At 37.5% G+C, this 13,963-nt stretch overlaps 1 protein-coding gene across 3 annotated transcripts; it reads right to left on the reverse strand.

Annotated features, from left to right (window-relative positions):
• Window positions 1-1,782: 1,782 nt before the first annotated feature.
• Window positions 1,783-12,122, reverse strand: LOC107808652 (DNA glycosylase/AP lyase ROS1). Of its 3 annotated transcripts, none has more exons than XM_075254034.1 (20): window positions 11,908-12,122; window positions 10,794-11,433; window positions 8,364-10,127; window positions 7,891-8,289; window positions 7,148-7,238; window positions 5,869-7,012; window positions 5,668-5,747; window positions 5,495-5,579; window positions 5,322-5,413; window positions 5,180-5,248; window positions 4,816-4,852; window positions 4,656-4,738; window positions 3,743-4,210; window positions 3,553-3,589; window positions 3,397-3,454; window positions 3,003-3,142; window positions 2,839-2,904; window positions 2,624-2,738; window positions 2,502-2,540; window positions 1,783-2,106 (listed from the first exon to the last, which is right to left on the reverse strand). In XM_075254034.1, the coding sequence occupies exons 2-20, from the start codon at window positions 11,341-11,343 to the stop codon at window positions 1,973-1,975; spliced, it is 5,451 nt and encodes a 1,816-aa protein (XP_075110135.1). In that variant the 5' UTR covers window positions 11,344-11,433; window positions 11,908-12,122; the 3' UTR covers window positions 1,783-1,972. The 3 variants fall into 3 exon arrangements, with proteins under 3 accessions (XP_075110135.1, XP_075110136.1, XP_075110138.1); XM_075254035.1 differs by lacking the exon at window positions 11,908-12,122 and adding an exon at window positions 11,523-11,895; XM_075254037.1 differs by lacking the exons at window positions 4,656-4,738; window positions 4,816-4,852 and having other exon boundaries at window positions 11,908-12,120.
• Window positions 12,123-13,963: the final 1,841 nt, after the last annotated feature.

A 13,963-nucleotide genomic window follows, 5' to 3' on the forward strand; every position in this document is an offset into this window, starting at 1 on the left:
AAAAGAGTTGCAGAGAGCAGTGAAGGCTCTAATTGAAGACAACATCGACCATAGATTCACCTTCTCATCAACCAATCTCTATTAATTTGGAGAAACCCAAAAGATCTCTCTTCCAAAAGACACTATCTCTCTCTACCTTTAAAATTCCATAGGCCATCAAGCTTCATTATTGGACTCTTCACAAGAAAACAAACAAAGGCCGATCTGGGGATATGGGGGATTGTGGAAGACAAATATGGGAGAACTTTTTGTTTCGTTGAAGAATGAACAAAACAAACTAAAAGAAAAAGGAATAAAAGAAAGAAAAGAAAAAGAAAAATCAATTTGAACCGTTAGATAAATTTCGTTAGATCTGAATCGTTCAAATAAAATATCAGATCTATATTTTTGTTTCTTCACACGCCTTATTTTGTTGGTAAAACACGCGCTGGCCACGTAGGTAAAATAGTGTGTATTAGGCACATTTTGGAAAGATTGAGTGTGTAAGGTAATTTTTGTCTGCAAAAAGTGTGTAACAGGGATTTCGTCCATAATTCAGGGGGTAACTTATGTATTTTGCCTTTCAATAAATATTCTTGTATGTTACTGAAAATCATGAGAGAAAAATAGATCAACTTTGAACTAAGTTTGAAGTAACCATTCAAGCATAAAGCCAAAAAATGTCCAAAAGCAAGGAAGGTGTCGAGCCGAGAGATCGAACACCGGACCTTCCGGTAGATTTGAATCCACTTGGACCATCACGCCACAACGACCATACTGTCAAAGGGGGTTCAATTTTATTAATATATACGTTTTGTGCTGTTTTAGATGACATTTATATCTATATACTGTATAATTTTTTGACGAAGCGGGTTCATATGAACCCTCTTTGACACCGTGTGGGTCCGCCCCTGATCTGATGTATGTAGTGGCTGATTTGGCCACTGGTTGAATCTATTGCTTTTGATTTGAACGGTGTATATATATGCAAATAATTCAAGAACAGTATCTGTGAATTGTGAACATTAACGATTCACTCATTGTAAATAGCTTGAATCTACTGTGATTGTGCAGGTTGAGAAGTGGTCATCATGCATTTGCAATAGCTATTTGGAACGTCAACAACAACAACAACCACCCAGTATAATCCCACTTAGTGGGGTCGGGAGAGGGTAGTGTGTACGCAGACCTTACCCCTACCCTGGGGTAGAGAGACTGTTTCCAAATAGACCCCGACATCCTTCCCTCCAAGAACTTCCCACCTTGCTCTTGGGGAGACTCGAACTCACAACCTTGCTATTTGGAACGTCAAAATTGTAGAAATCATATTTCTCAGCTGATGGCAAGGCTGCCCTTTCCAGCAAGTTAAGAGACTTGTTACACTGATACCGTACGTGTGTGTAAAGCAAAAGTGAATCCAGAATTTAAACTTCACGGGTTAAAAACTCATAGTATTTTTGAAATTATGGGTTCATGTCTATTATTTTTCATACTTTTAGTGGAGTTTTTACACATAAATTTATGTTCTGTGTAAAAAGTACTGGTTTTGTCTGAACCTAGTAACTCAACACTGCATCCACCCCTATATATAAGTTCTATATAGAAGGCTGCTATCATGTATACATGTGTGTACCATTAGCAGGTGAATTCACATGTTTACCTCTGCGTATTATTATTTCATATATATGTAGCAGAGAACAGGAAACGTTACAACTTTGGTCAGTTCAGGCTATTAATACTTAAAAGTAAGATAATGGGCTCTGTAAGTCCATTATCTTACGATCGAACTAAATGGGAATAAACTGATTCAATAAATTGTTGCTATTTAAAGAAACATCATAACTGTTATTTACAAAAAAAAAAATTATCATCTCATTTTCGTTTCTACTTTATAAGTTAACAAGATACCTATCTTCTTTTCACCATCTGGCTTAGAACTGCATGATATTGAATGCTGTTAGCATGTTTGGCATGATTACCTGGATAGCTATATTCAGTGTGCTGCTCCATGGTCTTCATTTGTTTTTCCTTTAGTCTTGTTTAACTTGCTGGCTGGAAAGTGCAACCGTGCCATCAGTGGTCGAGGTGCTCGTGTCTTCTGATCAAATCCCCGCACACAGACAAACCCTGGAAAAATACAATAGCTATTCATCAGAAAAGCAAAAATGTTTTGCAGCAGGGTACACCAACTTGTTCCTGTTAGTTTCTGAACTGATTACTACCATTTATTCATAGCTAAATTTACCATTTATCCAATGCTGTGGAAGGCAATCATGAAACAGGTCCTAGGTCTTCTGATACTTCTATATCGTTTTAAATTTTGATTATGGAATGTTTTTTTTAAAAACATGGTATGTTAAATTTTAAACAGACTAGAATGTGATCCATTTTATCTATTTGTTTTACAGTATTCCATCTCGACATAAAGCTAGTTTAAAACACGTGTCTTTCAGGGTTTCACTTTGTTGAAACAGATAAGAAGCTAATCACTGCTAAAACTGAAAGATTTTCCATCTACATACCTCTCCAAAAGCAGTGTTGGATACTTTCTGTGGTTAATCCTGATGAACATGAGAGATTTCAATGTTAGTTTTAATCCCAAAACTTTCTAAATGAGGTTTCATCAGTTTAGTGATTTTTTCACCTTTGAATATCGTCGGTATTGAGGTTCCAAAGTAGACAGTCCGCCGTGGGAGATTCCACAGCCAATCCCTTGGGACATTAATTGGGTTGAGGCTGGAGTCATGGTCTGCGAACACCTGCAAAAATAATTTGTACACTGAAAACCTCAATATTTGACATAGAAGCTGTCTTTGACGTGTGAAACCTGTACATGAGCTAAAAGTTGGTTATATTCACCTCATTGACCTGAAAATAGGTACCATTGAGTGGAAAGCTTCCTCTCATAGCTGTTCTACATGGTATCTATTGACAAGAATAACAATTAACACAAACTGAGTGTATCTCTTAGGTCATTTACTCGTATAAACATGACCATTGTTATAGTCTATGGGTTTTCTTACCAGAAGAGTCCCTCTTACTGTCTGAGAATGTGCTTCACGTATGCTGTTGCATGAGGAACATGTCTCATTTTCACACAGTTTGCCAGATTCTTGAGAGTTGCACTGTGTTTCTGGAGGTTGAAAAGAATTTGCTGTTTCACCTGATATGAATTTGATACAAGCGGTAAATCAGTTGGTGCTGAAAGGGGGATATGAAAGTTAAACTGATTTTACCTACAACTCAGACTAACCCATGAGATTTGTACCCTAGAGTTACCAAAGTGATAGGCTATGTCAATAGTTCCCTAAGCATGACTTAGCTAATTCATCTATTTTCCACATTACAAGAATATTGTGACAGGATGCCTTCCAAAAATCTCTTTCATATATAGCATTACAGTTCTTGTTATCCTACCCGGTGTCCAAATAGCAAGAAGATAGGAGCAAGGATCATCTGGTTCTCTTTTGTCCAACTGCAAAATGAAAAATGTAATTATTTGGAGGATTAATTTCTATATCTGCTTGGCTGCTGGTTACATGTTGGACATAAAACTACTGTGGAATCACTAACCCCTTCCAAAAGTGGATGAGAATCTGGAAGTTCATATCTGTAGGAGGAAAAACAATTGAGTGAGTACAAGAAGTTCTTCAAACATTGTATTACCTTGAAAAGAACAGTCTGTTCTTGTCTGTTGAGTCAGTGCTTTTTTTTGGCAGCATAATTCTATTGTTATGATGTAGGATCAGGATTATTTACTTACACTTGATGTTCAGTTCTCAGCCTGCTGACATTCTTAAGTTTAGGCACGGGAATTGATGCAGCTTCTGAAGTTAAGGCTACTAAGGCATTCGACATTTCTACCTGATGAAGCTCCATATTGTTTTCGACATACTTCTTTAAATTTTGAGTGAACTCTGCCATATTCACTTCAATTGTAGGAATTTCACAAGGATCTTCATAGTAAGTGTCCTCTATGTCAATTTCTGGTGCTTGTATTTGCTCTTGCTCAGGTGTGGCAGGAAGTTCAACAATGGGCTCTGGTGTTGCTGGCACTTCAATAATAGGAGCTGAGTTGATCAACTTCTGATGCTCCACTGGTTGTTGATTACCCGGAGGTAATGGCAGAGGCAGGTGAGTGAATTTTTCCCTTGGATTGTTGTTAGAGGCTTTGTTTTCTGTTGCAGACACAATGCTTTTTTCTTCCTGCGCGGGAAGGGCAAGCCTCGCACTGAATGGTGCATTATCATTAGATCCAGTTTATGAAATACAATGTACTTCATCAAAGAAATACAATGTTTCTGAATCTTTAAACAGATAAAATAGCCGTTCAAGTCTTGTAGTCTCAGTTAATGTGCTTGCAGTATGGATATGACCAATAAGAGAGTTCTATTAGCTATCTTAGAAATAAGTACATCTAAAAAATTTAGCATGAAATTGCTTCATCAGTGACTGGAGTTTTCTTATCCAGAATGCCTCATGGTTGTATTTTATATATTGGTGGGTTAGCCTGAAACAGGCTAGTGGTTCACTGACGTATAGTAGATTTTGCATACCTAAAACATAGTGGAACTATGATCCTTTAGGTTTGAGTGGAATAGTTAATGTAGTAGAAACAAGATAGTTGGACACACAAGACAGAAGTATTTTAGCTGCAGAAACAGTAATAAGCTAACCTTGCAAAGGCACTTGCAAAGTGTCTGCATTCTCCTCTCAGTGGACATGCGTTGCAATTGGGTTTGCTTTTTGTACAGAAGACCTATATGAGTTGGCTTTAGCCTTTGATTGCAAATATCTACTAGTTTTAGGAGATATCATCTAATAGCATTGACATACCTTTCCGAAGGTGATCATATGGTAATGTAGCTCATATCTGTAATTAAGATCTTAAATAAATGATCTGTTACTTGTTGGAAGAAAACAAAAATAGTTTCTAAGCTATCTAAATATAAGTGCACATGCATTGCATATGAGTCCCTCGACCAAACTCTGAATCAACCATGCTACTATTTTCTTCACTTTATTAAAGTAGACAAATACTTCTATCATTTGATTTACCAGAAGATTGACATTGGAATACTTACATTTAGTTACAACTTAGGGCTCGATATCTGTGAGTGGTCAAATTATGACACTACAATTGCGAAGGACACCCATACATACATACATACATACATATATGTCTGTGGATGCTACTTACAATGTTCTTTGATCAAGCTTGCAGAGACGTGGCCATAGGTACTTTTGGATTGACTCCAGTATTGGGTACCTGTAGGAATACCACAGAGTTAGCCTTGCACCATGTATGCAATTGGAGATATTTTAGAGTCAGGAATACTCACAGCTCAAGAAGATGCAATTGTAGTGACTCGGGCAACGGCTGCAGGGGCACCCACCCTAGCCTAACAGCAATACGCCCTACATTTGTGTCAACCTTATTACAGATACACAGTCATTAGTGTGATTGAACTATTTCTCATATATTAGCTCTTCCAAAATTGGTTCTAGATCTTACTGGGAAAGCTAGGTGGTGAAGTGTTAAAAGTCTCACACACTCCACGCTCTTCAGACCCAAGCCCCTTATGCTCAATAGATACTCTCTGAAACCATACATTTGAATTGTGTTAAAGTTTGTAGATGACTACTATTTTAAAGGTGAGAGATTATTTGGAACAATTGCTAGCTTACTTTGCTTTGTCTGGTGGAACATCTCTCAGCCATTCAAGATCAATGCTTCCATGTTCACTAACAATCCGGTTAAGAAAATTCTGCAATAGTAAGTTTAATATCATTGAGCAATCACTTGGGATTCCAGGCCAAATAATTACTGTATATGTATATGTTCTCTTGTCCTCAGATATTGCAAAAAGGAAATACACATGTATGTACCTTGATCCTCTCTGCCAGCTTGTTGTTCATTCCTCGTTCTTTAATTGTGTGGGCTATCTCATTGACATTTGCGCACCTCACTGCTTCCCAGTCCAGTGAATCCATTGTGTTCGCTGTCCTTTCTCTTTTCTTGCCGTTGGCCTGGGCCTCTAACCGTAAGCTGTCCCAATCAATGTTCTCTTTCTCCTTCCCGAGCTGTCCCTTTTTTGCTTTAGAAGGATTTTCATTTACACTGTCTACTTTGCTACAAGCATGATCACTGACATTTTTCAAGTTTGACTCCACAGCTCTTTGCTCATACTTACATGAATCAAAAACTATGCTGGCTCTTTCTGTGACTTCTATATTGGTTTCTGAAGAGGTTGGTGCTTCTGGAACTTGGGGTACATTGCAATTTCTATCTTCAGTTTGAAACTGTAGTTCGACATTGACTTCTGCATTATTAACTGTCTCTGTGTCCAACTTATTTTGAGGGTTATTGCATGAGATATAAGTTTCACTCCTCAGTGTTGTGTACCGTTCTGGATGTGCACATTCTACCAATGATCCAGGTTGTTCGAGGGCACTACGTTCCTTGCGAAGGACTGGGAAGTTTCCACCTTCTTGTAAGTATTCAGTGCACGTGGTTCCTCGTGCTCCTGAAGTTCCTGCCATCTGTAATAGCTTCAAAAAAGAAGTGGAGCTGCAAAAGCTGCTTGTGTCAGTTCTTTCTGAAGTTTGAACAACCGCAGAGTTCTCAGAAGAAACTACAGAACTCGGAGAAGAAGGCAAATCATTCAATTCTTTTTTATCTCTGAAACCCATAAGTGTTGATTCATGATACAGATCTGAACCTTCTCTAGAAGAATCTGATTGCAGAATTACTGAATGTTCTGCTGACTTTATGCAATCTGTGCTATTTTCACTTGATTCAGAGCTGTTGACAGCTGTTTTTTCTTCATTTGAATCTGTATTATAGACTCTCCAGGAATCCTGACATCGACTTGACTGATTTGCTTGATCTTCATGCCATCTGATAGAAACAATGGGATCTGTTGCACACACTTCAGGTTCTTCAATTATGACAGCTGTTCTCCCTTCATGCTTCTGAGTACTGCTCTTTGTCTTCAGAGGAAAGTGAGCAGCGAGTGACATGAATGCAGAACTGTAAAGTGGACAAAGTAAGTATTTTGGGGAAAGGTGGACAAAGTAATATGTTGTACTCCATCTTTGAACTTTAGAAATTTGCTGGAGGACAGAAAAAAACCCAAAAATTACAGAATTTTATTGTTTCAGCTACCTGGAAAGGTGATCTGAAACATTCTGTGTAAGAAATACTCCAACTACAGAGTCCACAACAGATCCCTTCCAAGGTGAGAAGCGCCTGTCTCCTGACTCACCCAGAAAAACAAAAAGAAAAAGATAAATAATAGTTATGGTTATTACAATGGATAAAAACATGTGACTGACATCTTTTTTCTTTAATATGGTGTTTAAGATTGATAATAGGTGTACAAGGTCAGCATTTAGTTTCTGCCTCACTGTTCAATAGTTTCTATGACCACATGATGAGTCGCAGATTGAAGATATTAGCATGGCTGTTTGCTGATTGGATGTGATGTTTATGGATGCAGTGTCATTACAGAAAGAAGATATTCTCGTAGGACTGATCTCTTCATCCTTAACCTACTTCCTTTTTAGCGCATACACGTGTTGATATGCATGTCAGGTTGGATTCTGGTTTCATGCTTGAGCTGTTGCAAGTGCATGCGTTTTGTAAGTTTGAATTAGTTCTGAGTTCACTTAGCTGGTGTCAAAGTTGGTATGTGGTGAAATTCTGTAAAGTATTAGATCCATATCCTAGTATCCTCATTTTTTTTTTTTTTTTTTTTTGGGGGGGGGGGGGGGAGGGGGTTTGGGGGGGGGCAAGCCATCTTCATATTTAAACTCCACACCTTTTTCTAGCTATATTTCAGATGAAGGGAACCTAGCTATCATTTTGAACTTAGCCACAAGGAAGGCTTGAAGACATTGTATAAATACCTTGGACAAGACGCATTCGCGCAATAAATGAGTCTGCTCTACTATTAAACACTCTACGTTCTTCTTCCCACCATTTTGCCTTGTCTTCATCTGTTCCATCAACGCCTTCACTGTTTATATCTTGCAGCAAAAGCTTCCATACCCTATCAGTCTCATCATCAACATCAACTTTTGGCCGTGGTTTTCGTTTCCTAACCAATGAACTTCCGAAAGGAACAATACTTCCATCTCTTTGATAAAGAACAAGGGCACTCTCCCCTTGAAACTTGGTGTGGTAGGTGACATTTCCATGTTGACCTTGAATTTGGCTGCTTTCTCTGTTTAAATCAAGACGCTGCAAGTGTTCTGCAATTTCATCAATTGGAGACATGCCTCTCCATGTTAAAGCTGGTGGGGGACCTGCATTCAATGTTAGTTAGCAACTAAGGAGTTATGATGTAATTGATTGTCTTAAGAATATGCCTTTTAAGTACCCCTTGCATTTGCTGTGAATTGTTGATGGATGTACATGCTGGAAGCTGTTGAGCTGACAAAGGTGCTTTTCTTTGATTGCTTTTTTGTCTTCATTGGTGCTCGGGTGTCCGCAGTTGGAGCTTCCATGCATGCATTGGATAGATGTGAAGTCTTGTATCTTTCTCCAAGTCTGCATTTTGTTGCGTATTTGGATGTAGAAGTCTGAAATTGTTTGTAAATTTCATGCACAGATGCTAACTCATGCACTTGAGTTGCGCCTTTTGATCTCCCCTTCCTTAACTTCCCTGCTTCCACAACTGCTGGCACAAAATCGGAGTTCTGCAGTCTGTTGTAGGCTATATTGGTTGAAGAATTGTTGCTAGGGGAACCACTGATATTGCACCGCGATGAAGGCACATGGTTAATTTCGCTAGTAAAATGCTTAATGTAAGATGCTGCTGAGCTGTGGCCCTCTTCTGTTCTCTTTTTCTTGTAAGTTGCAGGACAATGCATCCCTAGGTTACTATAAACTTCAGGTTCATTTGCTGGAAGGATTGCTTGATAAGCCTGCATGGAATTGAAATACACTCCTCTGGCATTTAAGCTGTAGAATTGTGCTTCATTAGTTCTATACGAATGCTGTCTCTTCAAGCCTTTCCCATGTGGCAAGCATGTGCTGCTGCTACAGTTGGAACAATTCAGGCTCTGTGGTGTCATTTGTAGTATGCTTGCCTGTTTGTCACGAGTTAAATCTGAAAAATTGATTCTATAATTTCCTCTTGTGCTTTCATTTTGATTACCAACCATGACTTCATCATGATTCCAGCCAACCTTGTCCAGAGACGGAGAACCAAGGTACTGCACTTCATGCTGTGACAAGTAATTTCTCAGCTCCTGGTTCAGGGAACATTTGATGTTATAAGTTGTTCCCACTCCTGTCTTTTCATGGGGGGCTTCCATACCTTGTCCAAGTTGTGCAGACTGTACACATTGTGCAGTTGATTCGGTTTGATTTGCATGCAAATCCAAAGTTGAGGGCCTGTATGATGAGTTTTCATCACTTGCTTGTCTTTCAAATTCAAAATTCAACGTTTTCCTGCAGGATTTTCTAGGAGGAGAAACTTTTTTCTGATCAGTTGTTCCACTGCTCCCCTCTTCAGAGGGTTGTTCTGTGCTCTTCTTAACTTGATTTCTTCTGACGTACTTCCTCTTTGCTGGTGGGGTTTCTTTGGAACTAGGAGTCTTTCCATTGTCAATTGTATTGTGTACCTCTTCAGCAGAAGTGGGTGCAGGGCTGCCAACCTTGTTTCTTCGGACATACTTCCTCTTTTCTGTTTTTGTCTCCACTGAACCAGGCTGCTTTTCGGTTCTTGGTTTAGGAGTCCTTTTAGGCTTGCCTTCTACAACCACCTTGGGCCTGTGTTTTCTTCTTCTTGGTTTTTGCTCTGGTGTATTATTCAGTTCACTATCCTGTTTGCCTTCCATGTCAAGCTTGTGATTCTCCTGCAATTCTGATTGATTTAAGACCAGCTCCGACTGCTCTCTGCTCTGTTGGAGTTCATTTGCTTCAGTTCTCTTTATTGTATCTTCATTTGACTGTACACCTCTTGGTAATGTAGTAACATTAATGTCTAGGTTTGACGCATTAGATGCTTGCCCTTTACTCTTGATCAGATCTGGTGTTACTGGTTCGAACTGGAATGCGATGTTGCTCGAGATTGCATCCGTCATTCTTAGGGGTGAATTCAAGTTGAAAGGGGAGCTGGGAAAAGTAGAGCTTCCATCTGCATTATGGATCCTCTTAAGTCATGTTAGTTTATCAAGGAAATAATCCCAAAACATGAAGCAATAAATTTCTTTAGGTTGTGACATGTTAGCTAAACCATGATATTGTTTGATGCTTAGCCGAATTGTTTCCATGGAATGAAACCCAAACACAATATGTAGAAGCAAGTGCTATTAATTATAGATAAAAATCAATAATTTGACTTGGAATGAGACCCTAATAGAAGAGCACTCAATTAGAGGAAAAACATAGTGTCATAAATCTTGTATGTAACCTTTTTGTTTCCGTTCTGATTTGTTATTCCAAATGCAACTTTAATGAGTACCCACAAGAATGCTAAACTCAATGCAAGCAAGTTCATGCATGCTTTAGTAGATGTAAGTTTCAATTTACCTGAGAACGTAATACTAAACTTGTTATATTTCATTCTCTAACGTTTTCAGGTCTTACCCGAGAACGTAATACTAAACTTGTTGTATTTCATTCTCTAACGTTTTTCAGGTCTTAGTATGCACGAAGATGCTGTTGTGTTAATGAGGCAGGTAAAAGACACTCTTGACAAATATATGGAATGCCGTTGTTGTAATCTGAAGATCCTCGAAGCAGTTGGGTCATTCCAATTACATGAGATACAGACGAATCAGTGAATACTTCATTTGTTTACCTGCACTCTGAGAACTGACGAGCGGTTTGAAATAACTCCTGGCACTATAAGCTGTATCATCTTTTGCATTTTCAGCTGCGGGCGTGGTGCCAGCAGCATGTGCCATCGCCAAGAGATCTCCGAAAGACACATTAGTCCACATGTCTACGTTATCACTAGAGAAGTTATTGCACATCTTTATACCACCTCCATACATTTCCGATTTTGTGCCTACTGCTGCTTCCCAGCTGGCGAAGCACTGATCTACTGTTACTGAACTTGTTGAACCATTGTAAGCAGATGCATTTTGAGCTTCGGCTGTGGCGTCAGCAGCATGTGCCACTGCTGCTTTTTTCATCTGCAACTCTGACCAATCAACCTGAGCTGGCTGGTTTTCCTGCCTACTCTTGCTAATTGGTGGCAATGTCGCAAACCCTGGCTTCCCTGGAGTCGCTGGAATCCATGAAGTGTTGGTCTGTAAATCCTTCATTTCTTCAATCGAGCTGCCTTGGCCTACATCCATTTTGCAGCTCTGGAAAACTGGTAAAAATCCAATCTTTTCTCCCCACATAAACAATTTTTTATGAGAAAACTCAACCTTGTCCAGGACTTAGAGAAGATTATTAATTCTTCAGTACCAATTTTATTTTATGAAATTATCCTGCAAAAGCAACAATCAAAGATGAAATGACTCACAAATTAACAAAAAAAGAAATAAGAGAATTTGCAGGAATAAGAGAAACAGAATACCAGAAACTCTACAAAAACAGAATTTATTAGATCTTCTATTCAGATTTGTGAAACTACATCAATTGGTTCCTTTTTAGCACAGATCCCTAAAGACAAGCAGAACTAGCTCTGCAATGGAGGTAGTGTGTGAAGACCAAACAAGAATGTAGATTTTAAACAAAATAAGAAATCTTATTTTTGTCAAATTTAAGAAATTAGTAGGAAAAAATAGATCTTGATCAGTGAAAATTGCAGCAAACTGACAGAACAATAAAATCTGCATACAATCTTTAAAATTCCCATTTTGTTCTGCAATTTCATTATTTCTAATTTAGAAAAAAAAATGCATATATAACTAGTCAAGAAGTGTAATTTGGATTTAGAAAGCTCAGTCAATTTTACTCACCTGGGAAATGGATAATTGACGGAGATCTCATGGAAGCAGAGTATACCATTAAAGAGGGTGAGGGAAAGTAGGAAAAAGACCAAACAGAAACGGCAAGGCATTATTCATAGACTCGAACAAAAGCGCTTTGAACCGATAATTTCTTTCTCGGTAAACTACAAAAAAAAAACCATTATTAATATATTTTTAGTGTTCTTTTAATTACTGTATGTGTTAATAACTCAGTGTGGCAGAAACATTTATAGGTAGGGGTTTAAAGTTAATGGTATATCTGCACTTAAACGATAAAAACGCCGTGAGTTGGCTAACCAAGAGTTGACCACGTGAGTGTAAGTACCAGGGGATAGGAGAGTGGTTTTGCTTGGCATGTATTTGTGGCTTTGTGCTATTAAGTGGGTTATATCGTTACGGTTTGGGATTTGACAGTTATACAATCAAACCTCTTTATAATAATAACACTTATTTATAAAAGTCAAATTTTTTTAGAACCAATTCTCATATTCTATTATAATATATATTTTTTATAACAACAATTCGCTATAGCATTTAAAAATATTCGGAACAAACGAAGCTATTATAAAAAATTTAACTATAATTGTTGCAGTTTAAATATTTTAACATATATGTATATGTGTTACTGAATTTGTTATTATTATTGTTGTATGTTATTGGTTAAATTATTAGAGTTAGTAATTAGGGAAGTGATAGTTATATTTACTGCAATTTTGAATATTTGGCATGCATATATATTACTACAAGTTAAATTATTAGAGTTAGTAATTATTAAGGAAATAACTTGTATAACTTTTTTCGAGTTATTAATTAGAAGTATGAATAGTAATTTCAACATCTGAGGCATTCAGTAAATTTTTTAATGAAGGCCCTCTTCATCTTCTTCTCTGAGATTTTCTTCTCGCATTTTTTTGTTCGGTAATTTTGTTTCTGCACCATGAATTTTTTCAAGAATAACTCGATATCTTTATTTTCTACAAAATGTTCTTTTATTTAAGCGAAGTTAGAGCTTCTGAATAAGAAGATAAAAAGAAGTTCAAGCTTGACATGAAGATGATTTGATCGAAGCAGGTTCAACAATTGATAATTCAATTTAAATTTTTTGACGTGTAATGATGGTATTAGTTAGAAAAGTAATTAGACACCTTGAACAACAACGATGATTTTCAGGAGTATATCTTCGCTAGCAAAACTATAAGAATTAGTAGTTGGAGAAGTTGACAATCATAACTATCATTTCCCTTATTTGTTTTAGCAATTTTAATTTCAAAGCTTGAGTCTTCTTTTTCAAGAGAAATTCTTAGTATTTAGTTTGAAAAGACAAAATATCCTAATAGACCTTTGTACTTGTTCACGTTTTCTTGTATTCAACGGTTAGTGAATATTTGTACTTATTCGAAACAAGTTTTTAAACACCTTTGAGTATTGACCGAGCTTATGCGGCATTGATATAATTTAATTGGATGAAATGTATAATATACATGCGTGTGAATTGATTTAAAAAGTATTAAAATTATAACCATGAATAAAATTAAAAAGAAAAAGGCCAAAAGAAGAGAGAAAGCAACCAATTCCATCTTCCTCTCAAAGCACCCTAAACCCAGTCCGCTGCTACTGTCTCCTGATTCTCTTCCTCCTAACCTTCATCACCACCACCTTTGCCGTTGTCGCCTCATTTTTCTCCTTCACCACCGTATTCATCATCTTCCTCCATTTTAAGATCAATTACAAAAAGAGGGATAAAAAATATCTGGTGTATTTCCAAATAAAGCAAATGAAGCTTGTGATTCTTGATAAAAATATTTTGCTACTTTTTGAATTGTTGGTTAGGAAGGAGGGAGAATTCATCATTGAGAGTGAGGAGTGAAAGTTCGGGTTTTGAAGCAGTTGTTTCGCATCGAACAAGATGATGAATGAGAAGGCGGCAACGCCTACTATAAATTTTTGGGTTAAAAATTTGTAGTAATAGTGGAAGAATATGAACAGACGATGACATATTGGTTGGTCGTTGAAGGAAAAGAGAGGATGGTTTTGGTGCTTTATA

Source organism: Nicotiana tabacum, chromosome 5 (assembly GCF_000715075.1).
Source record: "Nicotiana tabacum cultivar K326 chromosome 5, ASM71507v2, whole genome shotgun sequence".
Classification (NCBI taxonomy): Eukaryota; Viridiplantae; Streptophyta; class Magnoliopsida; order Solanales; family Solanaceae; genus Nicotiana; species Nicotiana tabacum.